We start from the raw sequence: 18,289 nt of genomic DNA, 5'->3' as shown, positions 1-18,289 counted from the left end.
AAGCTCTCCAGCCACACCTTTCGCTCCATGTGTTTAGTATATTTAGAGACGTAATCATAAAGAGTTAATTTGCTGTGGCGTTGGGGTTTAAAATTGGTACCCATAAATAAAACAAAAACCCTGTCTGCTAGCATATTACGGATGACAAATAAATTAAACTTTGCTTTGACTATACAAAACAGAACCTAACAGCATAATCTTTAATTTAGTGGGATAATCTGCTTAGTATATTTGATCAACATGCCAATGTTTTTGGCATTTTTTACTTATTAGTATCTCCTGAAGGAGTCACTGATAAGATTCCCTCAGGAGTCTTATTAAACTCCTAAGGGAATAAAAAAAGCAAGAGGCTTTTTACACCACAAACCTCTTGCTTTATGCGTTCTTTCAAGACTCTTTATAAAGTAGATTCTGAATATCACCGTAAGTACTCCATTATCCGTTCTAAAGGTTTTCAAAGTGGATAAGCAATGTTAAAGGATGCTGTCCTTTGAAAATTTAGAAGGAGATGAAATTCAGTGATGGCATGTTCTCTATGTAAACCGATTATTAAAAAAACAAAACAAAAAAAAAAAACAAAAGAAGAAAAAAATTTACTTTTCTAACAGAGAACCAGGCCAAGTAGTGGAATTTATGTCAAAAATGAGACTTTCAGCTACTTCCATTCACTGCAGATAGGTTATATACCAACATTGTTTAGCCCACAAACACCATATATTATGGTTGCAGGTTCTGGGAGAAAAGGCAAAGCTTTTAGTCAGACTAAAAATACTGGTTAGGACCAGGTATGGGTCAAGCATGAGATTCTTACAGAATAACAACCTGTGAGTAAACATTTAAAAAAAAAACCTGAGTACAAATCTCAGGATCAGATTTACACAAAGTTTTAAAACAATGCTTTTAAAAACTTTTTAAACCTTTGGTATACATACCAGTATTTGGTACATGCCTAGTCAGAACCATAGCAGAAAACATAACATCTACCGCAATGGTGCTCCAATTTTAGTCTCTAGAGTAAAAACGCTTGTTGTAAACAGTCATTCACCAATGTTTTAGAGAAATGAGAGACTGGCCTCACCATAGAGTGCTTTTAAATCCCTGTGTAGGGTGTTAGTCTGTTGGATCTCCAAGCTACTGCTCCCACACATTTTTTTTTTTTTTACCATCACAATTCTTCACTTTGGGGATCAAGCTGATGATGAACATTCAGAAATCACAATGATATTTTGGGGTGACCCTTGCATTACGTAATGATGCCAAAATTTGGAGTTGAGTCATTTCTTTACTGCAACTTTCTACTGCATTCTTGGTTGCCTGATGTTTACAAAAGAATAATAATATAAAAGAAGAGAAAATGTTTAAATAAATGCGCACAAGCTGCTGAAACAGAGATAATGATCGAATTTTACATCATCGAGATTTAATTGGAAACTTGTTCCAACATGTCGGAAACCAATTGCGTCCTTATGGAGACAGGTCAATGTATGCGTTAAGTCACTGTGACCAAGGCTCAAGTTGTTTTGTTTGTGTTGTAGCTGGGGAGGTTTCACATGTGTTTTTCAGTGAACCCTGGAGGAACTACATCTACACAGCAAGTACAAATGAGGACGTAGTCTCCTCCTCACACTGACACATACGCACACAAAAAGAGCGTGTTAAAATGAGGCTTGGGTCGACTTTTAGCATGGAAAATATATTTTTTAGTACGTGTAAAAGAAATGGGAAACTATCTCTTTTACCTAGAAAGTTTGACTTTGTAAGAAGTGAAACTGAGAAATAGGAAGATTAGACCTATATTTTCCAAACCAGTTCAGTTTAAAAAATGTGATGCCTCCTTTTAAATGGCCGAATATTGACAAAAAAAGAGCTTTATTCTTTTAAATTCGCTGTAAATAGTAGAACACTGAGTAATTGCAACCAAATGAGGAAGGTGTCTGTGTTCAGTACAATGAGCCACCGATATGAAATTACCTTGTGTCAGCTGAGGTGAGGAACATTCAGAAAAGTGAAATGCAACAATATGCTGACATTTAAAGTGTATTCTTTATAAAGTCCGTCTGAAAACAAACCTAGCACCGATTTTATCTCCACTACCACCTTTCATATAATTCAGACGTCTGCCATTTGCTTTATTATGGAAACTGTAGATTCAATATGATTTATAACCACATTTAAAGGCTTTACCCTTAACAAACATGATCTCACATGCTCTGCTGCCATTAAAATGACCTACTTACTGCATACAATGTCGACAAGAACAAACAAGATAGTCCTTAATCTTCTCTTTCATAGGAAACAGGTTTATAGGCTGTTTCAGAGTGGCAACCAAAAGAAATAAAGAATTAACTCTAACAATCTTTAAATGACTATACAGAGATTAAAAAAGTAACAGTAACAAGGCAGTTATTTTCCATGAGGCCAGACTGATATCTTTTTTTAAATCCATTTTGTATTATGCAGTTTGAATAAAGAGCCACAGGGTTTCTATGCCATTAGTATTTATATGCAAGACCTATAGCAATTCTGACAAATACCATAAGAAGACTCCAACAAAATTAACCTTAACCAATTTAAATCAAAATTTTACTTCCGAGGAGCTCACAGCAAGTTTCAGAACAATTACTCTGGTTTTATTCAACTACTGAAACGAGATGCTAGATGATAAAGTACAAACTCTGTTAAGTGGCTAATGATGCAATCATAAAATAGTCTGTTTAAAAAAAAAGAATTATTTAGCAGATTTGTGGTCTGAATAGCTCAAGTCAAATGAAATGTTTCACTTGCGTCAGGGGCTTCGTCGTTTGTTCTGTGTAATAACCAGCCAGAGCAACAAATTATGCAAGACTGGAGGCTCTGGGCACATTTCTCCAAAACAGAAAGGAATTTATGGAAGAAGCAACAAGTAAATAACTATCTGTACGTACTGAAAATATGGGTGTATTTGTACTTGTTAAAAAACTGAAATGGTTAAACTTTCAGAATTACGACTTTTTTAAGAATCACAAAGAACTTCAGATATTCCTACATAACCAAGTAACCTTCTTTACGGGTTCACCTGAATGAGACGCATCTACAAACCAGTGTGAAAGGACCAATTTTTACGCTAGTTGTGATTTAAGCAATTGTGTGTGCTTAAATCAATTATTATGTGATTATTTAAATCACAGTAATATCTAAAATATTAATAAGCAAAAAAAACCCCAAAAATAACATGTGACCTTTTTTGTAAAGATTTCCTTTCTTACTATGATCGTTAGGCAAAGATTCTTTTGAGATTTATCTTTTTGGGACAAGCTTTATTTCATTATCAAAAGGTGGAAATGCATTCAGTTAGTATTCATTCAAAGTTGTTTGTCAGATTTGTGCTTTTACATGACATATCTGTGTTTTAATTAGAGGAAAGAGAGCACAATGAGGTTGAATCAAATCTATAACGCGAATCAACGTTTCTGACAATAAAAAAAAAAGAAAAAAGTCTGTTATTGAGAATAGTTAAGACTAAAACGCAGCTATAATGTCAGTGTCAGAAGCGTTCTTGTGTGTTTGTTCTCCAGGTCTCTACCACGCTCTTGTGATCTGCTTCGGTCTTGGGGGTCATGTTGCATTGGAGCAGTAGTCCTGGATACCTGGCAGAAGAAACAGAAAATGCTTCAGATAAATCTGCTGAGGTACACAAGTCCCAGTTAATTCCACAGAATAGGTTTTATGCTGAATCTAAAGTTATTCAATTTTCATTAAACTTTTATTTTCCTTCCTCTTTAGTAGGCTGCTTCCCATTTTTTAAAGTGAATACTTCTTCTTTCAACAGATCTAATCAGGAATTAGACCAGCCTAACAAACAAGTCATCAAAAAAAAAAAAAGGGACTTCACTAGAAAAGGGAATGTGACCAAGTGTACGTCATACTTCCCCACTTCCAAAGGATAGAAAAAGACACTGAATTATGAAAGAAATGGAATATGGGAAATAAAAATGATCTCACTTTGCACAATCCTGCGGTAGACTTCAGCTGCAGGAGAGTCGGGGACTTCTTGGAGGAACGATTTGCCCTCATCGCAGCTCCGTCCTATCCTTGGGTCAAGTGGCACCTTGCCTAACAGAGGTAGATTAAGGTCTGCGCACATTTTTTCTGCACCGCCGCTGGAGGGGGGAAAGATCTGAGAAGTGTTCTGTAAGAGAGGAAAAGAAAAACAAAAGCATAATCTGGATCTTAAACCACAAAGCTTCTGTCCTACATTACACATTTGGAGTCCAGGCGTTAATAATTATTATAAAAACCGACCGTGATATTTGCAGTTTGCCAAATAATCCTAGTGTCGACTGCAAGTAGGACTCCATCCATCCATCTAATCAGTCCATTATATATCCTGATAATTGACCAAACTGTTTAAATAACTGCAGTAAGTTTGGTAAACAGTAGGTTAATTGTTCTACATAAATTAATACGTTGTCTGCATAAAATGTTAATTTGTGTCCCATCCCTTTAATATTTATTCCTTTGACATCCTTATTCTGTCTTACCGATTGTGCTAAAAGTTCTAAATATAATGTAAAAAGCAAGGAAGAAAACAAGACTGGAAGAAAATCTCTTAATGGAAAAACCTGAAGTTTAGTTTCTATTCAAACACCTAATAAAAATGTAGAAAGAAAAGACATAAAAAAAGAGGAAAAAATAGACATAATTTATGACTGTCACGTTTGCACACAGAGGAACATTTGGTTGTGAAAACTTTGCAGTGGGTTCTTCTAATCAAACTGAGCTGGGACAGAGCTCAGAGACCCACCACTGACACACAGGCCTTTTGGTCTGTCCTCTGGAGGTTCCACTTACAGACTTCCTCATTCCTGTTCTCATTTGTCTCAGCTGTCCTGGTCTGCAAACAAAAGATTTCCTCACCAAATCTAATCTTCTTCCTGTATCCATATTTTTATTACACTTTTGAAAAACATAAAGTTAACCAATTAAAGTTCTTAACAGAAGCCTGGAAAAGCATCGACTGCATGACAGTGATTCGAATTTGCCGGCAACCTTGCATTTGGGACACACAAAGCCGCTCATGTTCTCCACAACTCCGATGATGGGCAGCTTAACCTTCTGACAGAACCTGATCTCTTTTCGGACGTCCTGGAGCGAGACCTCCTACGATGAAAAGGAAAAAGAGACAGACAGATAATTAGGCATAAAGGGGAAAAAAAAACTGAGGTTGGGAATGGCAGTTCAGGAAATTACAGCGGTTAACGGAATGATAAACTTTAATGTGGAAAAATGTCTAGATAAGTTAATAAAGAACTGAAAGACATTCACATCAAAGCAACAAGTTTTTCCACCATTCTTAACGACAGTCATTCCAGCCTAGTATTTGTCTGGTAATGGAGAGACATAAGGAATGAGGAAGTGTTTTTGTTTTTGGTCTGATCTCACAGCTTAGGCCCAGTTAGGTATGAGGAAACAAGCACCGATCAACAGTTTCGCACCGAAAAAAACAAAAAAAGAAACACAAACATCATCTGCGTGTTTATAGCCAGAAAGAGAAATCTTATCTGAGCAACAGGAATATTTGATATCCATTTTGTTCACTGACTGGAACAAAACACAATCTGAGAACAATAATTCTCGTCTCAGTAGCAGAGATCAAGTATGAGCCACTTAAGCACCTTTAATCCAGTCTGCTGCCCTGTCTGCTTTTCTTTTAGGTCTGGTTCTACTTTGAATAATAACCAATAACAAATAACCAAATCTACAGCAGCCCTTATCAGATCTGCTGCAAGAGGAAATGCCCAGGCTGATTTACAGCCTGTATCACACATTCGTCCCTCAACAATGTGTGATACTTTTAAACGAATGCTGTCTGAGTTACTTCAGACAGCACCATGACGCTGCCAACATTTACTCAATGAGCTAATCAAGCTGTGTAAATACGTTAGATTGCACCATAGGAGGATTGTTCTGGGTTCATGGTGAATCTGTAGCTTTACTTGCAGCATAAAAAACAAATACGTGATATATTCATTCAACAGATAGAGGCATATAAAGCACTTTAAATGCTAATTTACACGTTCAGTACATTTTATGTTTACAAACATACTATAAAGTAAGACAGAAGACATACAGTGCAATGGAAAAGTATGTGCACCCCCACAGATTTCTTTACTTTTTCCACCTGTATGAACAGCATGACAGATAACATAACTAAATACAAAATGCTGATTAAAAGGATTTCATTTTTAAGGCAATTTGACAATTTCCTTTATGTGAGAATGCAACACCTACACCTAACAGAGGACTATTAGGTGTAGGGAACCTACTTCTCATCATACCATTTTTGTAGATAATTGCATGATGGGAATGTTTAAGGTCACAAGTTAAGTCAGGACTTTGGGCAAACCCACCAAAACCCTTCATTTTGTGCTTCTGAGTCATTCAGACATGGATCACAAACCAGCTGCGTAACCCAAGTCTGGCCAAGATCAAGGTTCCACAGTGGTGACTGGGCATTCGGTATTTTTTGCTACAAAGCTGAATTCATGGTTCCCTCCAGTCCAGACCCAGGAAAAGCCACCACTGCAGACACAGCATGGTGTTTTTATCCACATCTTCCAAAACGATCAAATTTTGTTGCAAATCTCTGTTGCTTTTGAGATGTTTTTGGTCAGCAGTGGTTCTCGCTTGGAAAATCTTCTACGACGGCCATTTTTGCCTGGTTAGGAGCACAGACCATAAACTGAGACAAGTAAGGCTTACTACAGACCTCACAGGGCACTATGCCTTTCAAATTCAAAAATACGTCATTGCTCATAATAAAGTTGATGTTGTTCTGATTTGCTGATGTGCATTTGGAGTAATTTTGGTAGGCGTGCTGCTGCTGCTAAGTTTCACTACCCGTGCTTTTTGTAGATAATGGCTCTCACTGGTTTGCTGGAATCTCAAAGCCTTAGAAATGACTTTTTAGCCATTTCCAGAATAATATCAAAGAATTTCTCTAGATTGGAGCAGAATGTGTTGCTTTTTGAGATCTTTCAGCCAATTCATGCAGTCAGACAGGTCCTATTTAAATGATCTTTTACTTTTTTCATGTAGAGCATTGTTGATCTGGATAGCTTTTTCCATTCAGAAATTTAATATGAAATTGGTTTTATGTCCTTATTTATGAATTGATTTAGGATATCTTTGTCAGATGTCAAAATTTGATCTGAAACATTTAAATGTAGCAAAATAAAACAAAAAGAAATCAAAGAAAGAGAGATATAAAAGCTATAAAAAAAAGAACTAAATTGCACTGGCTCTCCATTGTGGGTTTGTTGCTTTGGTTACATGTCAAACTCACCATCAGATAAAAATGTGGACATGAGTCACTGATTTTAAAAAAAGTAAAACAAGGCAGTCTCCAGACAGACAGTCTCTCTGTATCCAGGGAGACTGGATACAGATCCCATTAATAATTAAACAGGAAAATTTCCCTCTACAGATCCAAATTAATGCTCTACTTTTGCAGGACATGCAATTTCGCATGAAGTGACAAACTCTCTAATCCATAAAAGGGTGGATAAGAAGCTTGAAGCAGTTCATGTTGAACTGCTTCAATGCTCTGCAGTCAGGATGGTGTCAAAACATTTTTCTGACTGATTTGTCTAAATATGTTCCACTTTTTATCTTTGATTCCTTCTTGCTGAGACCAAAACTGGTTTTATATTACGGCTGTTAACCTTTATACATTTTTATATAGCAGTTTTTACCTGCTTACCAATTCCACTATCAAATTGTAACCCACAGTATGTCTTTTTCAGCCATAAACTCCCAGTCATTGTGTATTCATGAACAATCATTTTTGTGGATTCACTTGTAACAGATGAAGTAAATGTATAACCTTCTCTGGTGTATAGTTACAGTTCTCATCCTAGGTGTTGTTTTAAAATAAAAAAAAAAATAAAAAAATACACCAGTCAGTAAAGTAAATCAAATTGACAATTTTTTTTAAAGCATGAAACATCCAAATATCAAGGTAGCCATGTTGCAAATCATTACACCGGTCTCAATTTTTAGAAACAATGAAAAAATTATTGCTCTTCCTTATCTTTTTCACAAACTTTCACTTTTTTGGGACTCAATAAAGCACAGAACATGTAGCATTAAACTCTTCCGGAATTCATTTTAGCTACATATTTTGAGTGTTTTTTTGTTTACATTTTTTTATTGTTACTCTCTACCAGTACTATTTTGTTTAAAGTTTCTACATGTTTCTGATGGCAAAAATGTTCATTGTATAATGGACTGACAGTGTATTTAGAAAATCTGTCGGGATGAAAGTAACCATTAAACCCAGTTAAAATTAACTTTTTATAACCTACAATACAATGGATTCTAGGCTGTAAAGCAAAGAGATAGGAAAAATGCCAGAGACTATATACTTTTTAAAAGAACCATATAACTCTAACTCTGGAGCTTGGGTATGTCTTTGCGTACCTGTGGTGTGGTGATGATGACTGCTCCATCCACATTGGTGGAGCTGAGATACTGAACTATTGACAGGTGCTCATCAGAGGTGCCGGGTGGAGTATCTACAACTAGGTAATCCAGTTGTCCCCAGTCGACGTCCCGTAAAAACTGCTTGATCATTCCTGAATTGGAGCAGGGAACAAACTGGAGCGTTAGATCTGGAAAGCCAAAACAAAACCATCAACACCCCACTCACAAATCTACTGCAGTTCACAGCACACCATTTTTCTTTGGCCCTCTCCAGATCACAGCATCATCAGGACTGCTGAGAAGGAAGCCGATTGACATAACTGCCAAGTTATCATCGACGTACTGCGACAAACATGCACACAGAAGAAAAGCAAGTCATTTACAGCACAGAGATTACCTCATAAGAGCAATAAAACTGAAGCCTGGATTGCTATAACTCACCACCGGAGACCAGCCAGAGCCACTCTGATGAACCTACACACATAAAAAAAAAAAAAAAAATCACACACCCACTCGTTAATATAAGTCAAGCGAAAGTAAAACAGGAGTCGTATTCATACATAACATGGTAAATCGTACTTGTTCTCCTTCTAGGCCCATGATCCTGGGAATGGATGGACCACAGATATCCACATCCAGTAGTGCAACCTACAAACAGTGACACAGACGACAAAGTGTAGTAGTCTGTGAAGAAAAAATCTAAACTTACCATATGTTTAGATTTAGTGTTTGTAGTTAAAAAGAAAAACTCTACAAAAGCAATGATCAATACTAGTTCCACAGAGTGGGTGTCCTGCATAACGTACATTTTTTCCTCCTTGATAAAACGTGTTTTAAATAATTAACTAAACAGATCCTGCAGGTCTTGGTAACTGGCCAATCCAACTATTGGAAGGTTGTTGGTTGGAGTCCAGCTTCCTCCACATTCATTACTGTCTGCATGTTGTATATGGCTTAAGTGTAAAAAGTTTTGAATTATCAGTATGACTAGTGAGCGCTATATACAGTAAATCCAGTTCATCTGCTTCTGCAGCACAGCACCTGCCACAGGAGTTCCCCAAGGCTCAGTACTGGGAACTCTTCTCTTTGCCATGTCTATCTATTATTTTCCACTTTCCTCCATGCCTGCACTCAAGTTCTATACTGTCACCTCCAACAAAGATCTGACCAGTGGTCTTCCTTCTATGCAACTTATTACTAGTTTTGTCATTAACTGCAGTGTTATATCCTCATTTGTAAGAAACATTGAATAAAAGTGTCTACCAAATGGACAAACAAAAACAAAAAACTGGTGACCTGTTTAAACTGTAAGCATTGGGTATGACGGTAGAGAGACACATCTAAAATAATCAATCAAGCAAAGAAAATTTGTCAATTTTAACTTGAAAGGCTTTGATAATTGATTAGCAGATCAACTACTAAAAGCTTTGCTTTTTCTTATTTAATATATTTACCAGAAAAATGCTCAATTTTCAGTCTAGAAATTCACAAACTAACAAAAGGTACTCTAATGCCCTTTCTGAAGTTTTGTAAAAACCAAATAAAACACTCTCGACATATGATGTGATAGAGAAATAACAATAAAAATGCTATTAATTCCTTAATTATTTGTAGTATTAAAAAGCACAACCTTTCTTTGTTTATGGTCCATAGAAAATAAACTGACTGAGCATGTCAGACCTTAAATACATCCATAAGTTTGTATTAAAACACCAGCCTCCAAGCTCGTATTCTCATCTCTACTCTGAAAAACTGACTGAAGTGAAAACTGTCCGCTTGGGTGTTTATGCATAAATAAAAATGCTTGGAAGATTTTTTGATCAGCTTATTCATAAGGCATGTCAACCTGTGCTTTTGTTGAGCAGAACATTTTCATATTTAAATCTATTGAAATACACTGAAACCATGCATCATTTACATTCCCACCTTCAGTGTCATTAAAGCACAACAGCAGCCAGACCACTACTGACCACTTGTGGCAGTAGTGGTCAGAGTTACATGATTCAGGACTCCATCTCAGAGTGCCTGAGACAATGAATAGAAAGTAGAATGAGGAACTTCTTTAGAAAATACATTGATTTTTTTTTTTTATCAGATTAAAAAGACTGAGAATGAGACTGTGGATACCAGGAGTTACTAAAACGCAAATTTTTTGGAACACATGCCAAAAACCGTGACATCTGTTTTCCACCAGCTCTTATATAAGCATTCCGAATAAATCAGGTGATTTCTGGTAACCTGACACCAAAGAAAAGGGTGTGTATGCTGATCCTGTTGGCATTGGCAACGCCGCAATTATTAAATAGGCTGTGTCTCCAGGTGTTATGTTCATATCCCCAAAGTTTTTGGTTTCGGTTTTCCTATTTAGGTGAAGCTCTGTATGAAATTGTTTCCCGTAAATAGAACAAGAAAGATATTGTGTGCAATGGGAAGACATGTGCCTGCGGTTCCTCAACTTCTTAAACCAGAAACAAGGAGATCTTATTTCCTCTCTTCGGTATTTGTTTCATAGAACCCAGTTTGCAGCAAAGAGGATATGCACTAAAAGCAGTTAAAAAAAACACTTACAGAATGCATATTATTTATAAATCAGACATAAGCCAACATATGCTAACCTTCCTTTTTTAATTGGGACAATCTGTGTTGTTTGCAGCACGTCTGACCTGACAGACAACAAACTACAAACTAAACTGCAATGAGTCCTATCAACAACTTCAGGTCACCTTACATGACCTGTAAGCCTGAAATAAAGGCTTGTTAATTAAATTGATGAATGTAATTTATATAACTAATAAAGGGACTTCTTCTATATTTAAATAAACAAAAGTCAAAATAAATGCAAAAAGTATTCTAAGTGGGTTTTGTCTTTGATTTTCTTTGCAACCTCTTTGTGGTTTCACAACAGTCTTACTCTGTGGTTTCAAACACTTACTCTTTTAAATACTCAGAAGTATTATACAATCATCATTTAAATTTTTCTAAACATTTACATGGCTCTTTTCTTCTAGAAACCATAGAGCTAAAAATAATGCATAAAGCTACACTACAGTGACCTCTAGTGGTCCTTATTAGGGTTGCAAAAATTATGCAATAACAAAATTATTGTTTTTCTCTTTTTGTGATAGTTGTGTTGTTGGGGATTTATGTGGGTGTGTATGTGTAGGGGCTTTCCCTTTAAGAGGTGCAGCCCAGCTGCATGTCATGTGACTTTGGCCAGGAAGCATAGTCATTAATATGTTTTTATACTAGACAACTGCTACATTACATTCCACATTTTTATCACTCCCCATTTCTCATTAATTTGCTCGTTATGTTTCCAACACTGTATGTAACCTGTGGCTTCTTAAGCTACTATTTTCTATTGTTTTATAAAATAGTAGCCAACCAAAATGAGGTTGCAAACTTTGCAACATTAATATTGCACACACTCATACTGCTATTAAAGCAAAATTTTCAAATATTGTGCAAACTTATTCCATCTGTTTCTTTAGCAGATATAGGACCAAAATAAAATCGGTTCTAAATTGTACAGCTCTGTACAATGTAACTCTTACAGAGGTAAGAGGTGGGAGAGGTACCTAATTTAAGAAGTCTGACATTTGTCTTTACCACATTATGCTGATAATACATCATTACCTCCTTGGTGCTGTCACTTGCCAGAGCGTGAGCCAGGTGAGCGCTGAAGGTGCTTTTCCCAACTCCTCCTTTTCCTGACAACACCAGGATCTTGTGTTTGACCACTGACAGTTTTTCCCCTATTTCTTCAATAGCTGGAGAGGATGAAGGACTGAGATTAGCCACATGAAGCTATATATACATATATATATATAGATCTATATATACATATATATATAGATCTATATATATATAGTGATGAGAAAAGCTTTACCAGGGTCTGGGGCCTTGGTAGCGCCAGAGGCACACAGCTGCTGGTTGGGGCAGCCCTGGCATGATGCAGACTTTCCTGCTTCCTCGCTTGACGTGCCTGGGCAGTCTAAAGAGAAAAAGAGTTTGCTTAGAATCTAAACATGTTTTCTATGTTGAATTAAAATCTGTGAATGTAAAGTAGGTTTACTTCTGAACCCCTTCGCATCAGCAATTCTAGGTAGATAAGCGTGTATGGAAACATAAACTAGTAATTCTTGAGCTTTTTTCACCCCATGTGTAATAAATAATGGCTTTTATGATGTCAAGTCCATCTGCTCAGCTGAATGAAGATCTCTGGTTATCTTGTCACAACTCAAATGAAGATAATAGAGATAAAAAAATAAGCTGAGTCACAAAGGTTTTACTTCACTGTTTAGAAGAAAATGGATGCCCTTTTGTGTGGACCTGAACAGTAACTACATTTTGGTCAGACGAGAATTACAGAGTTTATCAGCAGGAAACTCTCCATGTGGATTTTGACAGGAAACAAAGGATTAATATGAGAAAAAGCATGCCCCCGGCTAAGTATACTGCAGCATCCAGGATGCTTTTGGAAAGTTTCTCTTCTAAATGCTTGCTGACCGGCAAGAAAGGACATTTTAAATAAAAATCTGACTCTTTCATCAAGTTGAAAATAGAACATGCATGGGTTTTTCAAAAAGATTTTCACCCAAAACATGTGAAACAGTACTTCTGACATTAAGATAGATATACTCAAATTAAAGCATGGACTTTTCCCAAATGCTCCATTTGTTTATACACTTCCAAGACACCGCTACAAGAAAGCTGGACTTATTTTAAGGCTTTTCACCCATTATTTACCAGTGGTGGCAAAAAAAATGCGTCAGCTTCTGTTTCACTTAAAATACACAATCCAGATGTTTCTTTCAAAGTAAAAATAACATAAACGCACTGACAGTCCAAACCCCAATATTTCCCACACGTATTCTGGGTGTTAACTTTTGTCACAATGTAAGTTTGGAGAAATATTCCCATCAAATACACCAAAAACGTGAATTAGCGCTAAATATAAACGAACATTATTGCGAGATGGAAGTAGTTGTAAGAAGCGCTAGGGGGGGCTACATGTTTTATTATATCGCTTCAACGTTTTCCAGCAATTATATTCATAACCAACGTCCTTCTCATTGAGTTATGTACTCGATTATTAAAAAACAACATTCATTTCAATGTTCCGGCTGCTTCAAGTAGACTTTTTCTCCAAGGATACGGGACAGAGTCACGGCTGCTGGCGCAGTATTTACAAGTGCGACGTTTGTAATTCAGAGAAAACATCGAAGTAGACCGACGCTGAAACTACTCTAAATATTCTCCAAAGCACAAAGGTTAAAACAACACTTTAAACCGGACCACATCCAGAACCTGTCATAATATTTTAAAGAAGAAATACATGAAATATAATAAATTAATTCTCACGTTCCGGAGCGTTTTCTGGTACGTCTGCCATCTTTGCCTGAGTGTCCTTCCGACACATTCTTCCCCTTCAAAGGTTCCGCGCGGCCGGGAACTTTTTTCCTTTTAATTTTAATGAAAAATAAATACAGATGTTGATTCTCTGTGCTCCTTTGGTCGTTTTCAAAATGTCAAACAATCCATGTGGATTGTGTCGTTTTTGGCACCCCAAAAACGACAACTAAATTTTTTTGGTGCCTTTGTCGCTACTTGTTACTGATGTAGGTTAAAAGATATTAAATTCAGAGAAACAGTGTGCAGTTGAACAGAATGGACAGTGTCCAGTATTTTTGCATGATAGTTCATCTGATATGTTGTCATATTATATGTTGTTAGAATATGCTAATAGTATTGTTTTATAATACTGTGCATGTAAGATAATCTTTGTAAAATGCACCAATTAAGCAAATGTACTTGTTGAGTTTTTTTATTTTTTATTTCTGCATCAATAATGTGCTTAATTCGTGAACAGACTGGACACTAATAACCATGAAATATTATGTTTGTTCAAACAGTATTAAATAATACTTAAAAAAAATCTATATTGTTTCTTATAAGCAGATGATAAGCTAATACCTATTGGACCTTTTGTAAAACACACAGAAACACACACACACACACACACACACACACACACACACACACACACACACACACACACACACACACACACACACACACACACACACACACACAAAAAAAAAACAATAGTTCGAACTCGTTTCATTCCTTTAAAACCTGTTTATCGCTATAAACTTAAAGTCAACGCTGTGTCCGCTAGGGGGTGGTATTGTTCACACAGGCTAGAAAAAAGGCATGTGCTCTGCGCAAAACAGAGCAGATGTTTTGCACATCTGTTCTATTTTGAAGGCGAAGTTAGTATCATTGTACACTCTTTTACTGTGAATGGCCCTACATAGATGACCAGTTCTAATAAATACATAAAAAATAAAAAAGTTAATTATTATTATTATTATTATTATTATTATTATTATTGTTGTTGTTGTTGTTGTTGTTGTTGTAATAATAATGTTAATTAAAAAAATAACTTCTCAATTTTTCTTTTCATACAATGATAATTAAACATTTGTAATTTAACGTTTACTAAAACTAATACAAATTGTGATAAGCACAGGCTGAGCTCAAGGAGACAAGAGGCATCAATTAACAAATCCATATAAAAGCTATAAATACACCAATCATCTTAATTTCTAAAAAGGGACAAGGCAGTTAATTCGACAACATGGCTTTGATGCAACACATGAAGAAATAACATAAAGTAACTTTTTCATGAGTGTCTTTCAGTAACAAAAGTCCCAATTTAAACGTGCGGAAACGTCTAGACCAAGGCACTTATTTATTGTTTTTCCTGCTTCTGAGACATGCAATCATAGGTTTAATTGTTTGTCTGAAAATAAAGACAGACGTTTCATGAATGCACATCTCTGACATCTCAATAAGCCTGTAGATCTCTATGCCCCTGTAAGCCTACTTTCTCTGTTCTCATGTGTCTGACCCTCCCCCAACCCTTCTACTGTTTGCACTGTGGAAGCCGTTTAATGAGATGTTTTCTTTGTGCTTACCCAACCCTCCAGATGTATTCATACTAGACATGCTACACCCATGGTGGGATATGATCCACCAGCTTGGCATATAACCTAATAAATTAGAAGAAAAATATATTTTGAGATTTTATAGAAGCTATTCAGATTATAGTTCCTCACCGTTTAAGCTTTGAATCTATTGCACAGATTGGCAAATCAGTACACAAACAGGTCCAATTTCTTTAGCCAGATAGTTGTAAAAATTCCAACCATAATGCATTTTGATGAACCTAATCTTATATTTTAGCACCAAAAAAGGGTTCTACTCAATGGGCTGTGAGTAGAAAACTTGACACAGAGTAGGATACGAGCTGAAGGATGCTGCCAGTAAAAGGTCAGAATGACAATGAGCTTAAAATGAGCTAAAGTCCAAAATGAGTCTTTGAATCTCAGATCTGCTTTACTAGATTTCAGAAAAACGTCTTGTGTAGAACTACTGCACAGGACTGCAGAGTGATGATTAGAAAGACAAGTTCAGTTGATGCATGAAGTCAAACCCATTCTGCCTATTCAGCAAGAGCAGCACGAAACACACACACACACGCCTGCACACACACACACACACACTAACTGACCGACTGGTGAGAGCCTGGGCTCCAAGTTATTCAGCAAAAAAGTTAATCTATTCCACACTAACACAAAAGCAAGCAGCTTTAATTCCACTGACTTTCTGTAAGAATAAGCAGATCAGCAGATGAGCTGTGTGCGTGTGCGTATGCATGCGCGCGTGCACGAGTGTGTGCATGTTGTGAAGAGAATCCCCTAAATAAAGAGGAAAAAGGAAGTAGGCCCTGTATGGAAGCCGAGGGGTGTGACTTGGAGATGTAGTTTACAAGCCCTGTGCTAAAACTGAGTTCCGGCCACAAACAAAAAGTCCATTCAAGGTGACTACCTTTATTAGTTGGAATCCCCACTAGATATCCTGCCTTAAAGAGCAGCGTTGAGTGATTCATTTATCTGAAATCAAAGTTTTTTTCTACTTGGTTCTGAGTCATTGTCAGGGGTTGGACTCCCTCTGTCCTAATCTGCAGAATTATACCTCCCATGTTCTTGTTTCTCAAGAAATTATCAGCTGATAAGCTCATTATGAGTCGTCTCTTCCAAATCTATTTTAACCATTTAATTACACAGAACCGGCATCAACATAACTACTGTGCCTCACTATGGGAGAAACGAGAACTAGACTTGGTTTTCCTAATTTAGTGCATGTGTACATTGATTGAGCCACTTTAGTTATGAAAATGCTTTTATCAAAACCATTTCATTATATGTTGCTGAATGTTTAGAGTTGCTGTCTTGCTAAAAGGTGAACCAGCTTCTTCCACATACTTGGTTTGTTGCACACTGCACATGGGACTTTTTCTGACTCTCTTTCAAAAAGGCTAAATAAGTGCAGTGCAACCTCAACAGTCAACTTATCAACACTACAGCAGAGAGCTGTGGATCTCTGCAATGTGTCAGTGTAAAGGGGGGCCTTTACATCTCTTGTTTATTGTGAATTTGTTTTCAGGTTTTTCACACACTTCAGCACATGGAACGATGAGTTCTGTTTGCAGAAAATGCAAAGCACCACCCACTCACAAGAATTAAATATGTGCTATGCAAAACAGCTATCACACTGTCACAATGAGCACGTTGTGTACAAACGCAGGCATGATTAAATCTTCATGTCTCTCTTTGGAGTGTATAGACAGGTACAAAGTCAAAATAACACGTCGTTTTGTATATTTGTGCTAATTTTGTGTCTGATCACTTGAATGAACTGAGCAACAAGAATCCTGAGGCTGCCAACTGCCTCTGTTCATGTGAATTCGATAGAGGCAGCTCTGCTGCAACCACATGTAAGGGTTTTTAAGCATGTTTAAAACCAGGTTACAGGGTATTAATCAAATATTACTTCAAACTTTGACTAGGCTAAGCCAGAATCAGAGGTGACCTTGCCGGTGCGCTTTGGATCATTGCACTCCTGGATAACCCAACCCAAGTCGATGCCACATATAGCGGCATCAACTTTACTATTCTGTTTTATTTCCTCCTCCTTGTTCTCACCAAGCTACAACTGGAACCACTGATAAAAACATAAAATTAAGAATTCTAGCAAAACCTGCAAAATAACCTTACAAGTTCAACCTCAAAATGGTGATATGACAAAACGCAAATTCTGCTAAGTGTGATTACGATACATACTGGTGTGACATATTTAATTTTTTCCAAACAGACTGCTTTGTTTCACTGTTACTAAATATAACATGAGTAATACTAGCACACACCCTTGAACATAGTTTTGGCTCATCAGAGAGGTTGTGTGTTGACCGACGGGAAGCAGGGTGGTGCCCACGCACCCTGTGAGCTATGCTGACTGACTGCCTGAGCAGAATAACCCCAAAAATAACCATCATTATCTCCCCGTCTGTTTGTGGAGCGCCTGCATTCAGCACTTGGGGTGACTGCTGATGATAATGAAAATATCTTTGTTCCAAGGAAGGAAAGCCAGTGAAATATGTCCTTGTGTGTCTTGGTGTTTGTGTAGAGGAAGGAAGATAAGGCCGGCGAGCGTCTTTTTCAGGATGTAAACATACATAATGTAGCAGTTATCAACTTTGAAAACAGGACTAAAAATTGATAGTTGCTAGTATACATACGTGTTGTTTTTGCATAGCTAGAGAATAAGTTAAACATTCTCCAGTATTCTCTCACCATAAATTTCAGCACCCACTACGCTCCTGAAAGCCGTAAAATAAAAGCATCTTTTACTACGCAAACATTATCTCCCCCCTAAAAGTTTTGAAATCTCACAAGAAATAAATATAAATAATTCACTA

The 18,289-nt window shown here is 36.8% G+C and overlaps 1 protein-coding gene and 1 long non-coding RNA gene across 2 annotated transcripts; one reads left to right on the top strand and one right to left on the bottom strand.

Moving 5' to 3' along the window:
- Window positions 1-3,226: 3,226 nt before the first annotated feature.
- nubp1 (nucleotide binding protein 1) lies at window positions 3,227-13,882 on the bottom strand. Its single transcript, XM_005809157.3, has 10 exons — window positions 13,828-13,882; window positions 12,353-12,457; window positions 12,100-12,233; window positions 9,043-9,111; window positions 8,905-8,937; window positions 8,715-8,805; window positions 8,461-8,615; window positions 5,029-5,139; window positions 3,982-4,168; window positions 3,227-3,626 (listed from the first exon to the last, which is right to left on the bottom strand). Exons 1-10 carry the CDS (start codon window positions 13,856-13,858, stop codon window positions 3,595-3,597), a joined length of 948 nt encoding a protein of 315 aa, XP_005809214.1. The 5' UTR covers window positions 13,859-13,882; the 3' UTR covers window positions 3,227-3,594.
- Window positions 3,495-3,867, top strand: LOC111611612. Its single transcript, XR_002754121.1, has 2 exons — window positions 3,495-3,668; window positions 3,809-3,867. It is a non-coding gene; the product is annotated as an uncharacterized LOC111611612 (long non-coding RNA).
- Window positions 13,883-18,289: the final 4,407 nt, after the last annotated feature.

Source organism: Xiphophorus maculatus, chromosome 16 (genome assembly GCF_002775205.1).
Source record: "Xiphophorus maculatus strain JP 163 A chromosome 16, X_maculatus-5.0-male, whole genome shotgun sequence".
In the NCBI taxonomy this organism is placed as follows: domain Eukaryota; kingdom Metazoa; phylum Chordata; class Actinopteri; order Cyprinodontiformes; family Poeciliidae; genus Xiphophorus; species Xiphophorus maculatus.
The sequence above is the reverse complement of the archived record's forward strand: the minus strand, read 5'-3'. Positions and strand labels throughout refer to the sequence as shown.

Bases quoted from the DNA above. Each gene is read 5' to 3' on its own strand.
- nubp1 (XM_005809157.3), bottom strand. From the start codon at position 13,858: ATGGCAGACGTACCAGAAAACGCTCCGGAAC. The intron at 12,458-13,827 runs GTGAGAATTAAT...TTTTCTCTTTAG, and splicing joins ACCAGAAAACGCTCCGGAAC to ACTGCCCAGGCACGTCAAGC. The intron at 8,616-8,714 runs GTGTGCTGTGAA...GCTCCAATTCAG, and splicing joins GAGAGGGCCAAAGAAAAATG to GAATGATCAAGCAGTTTTTA.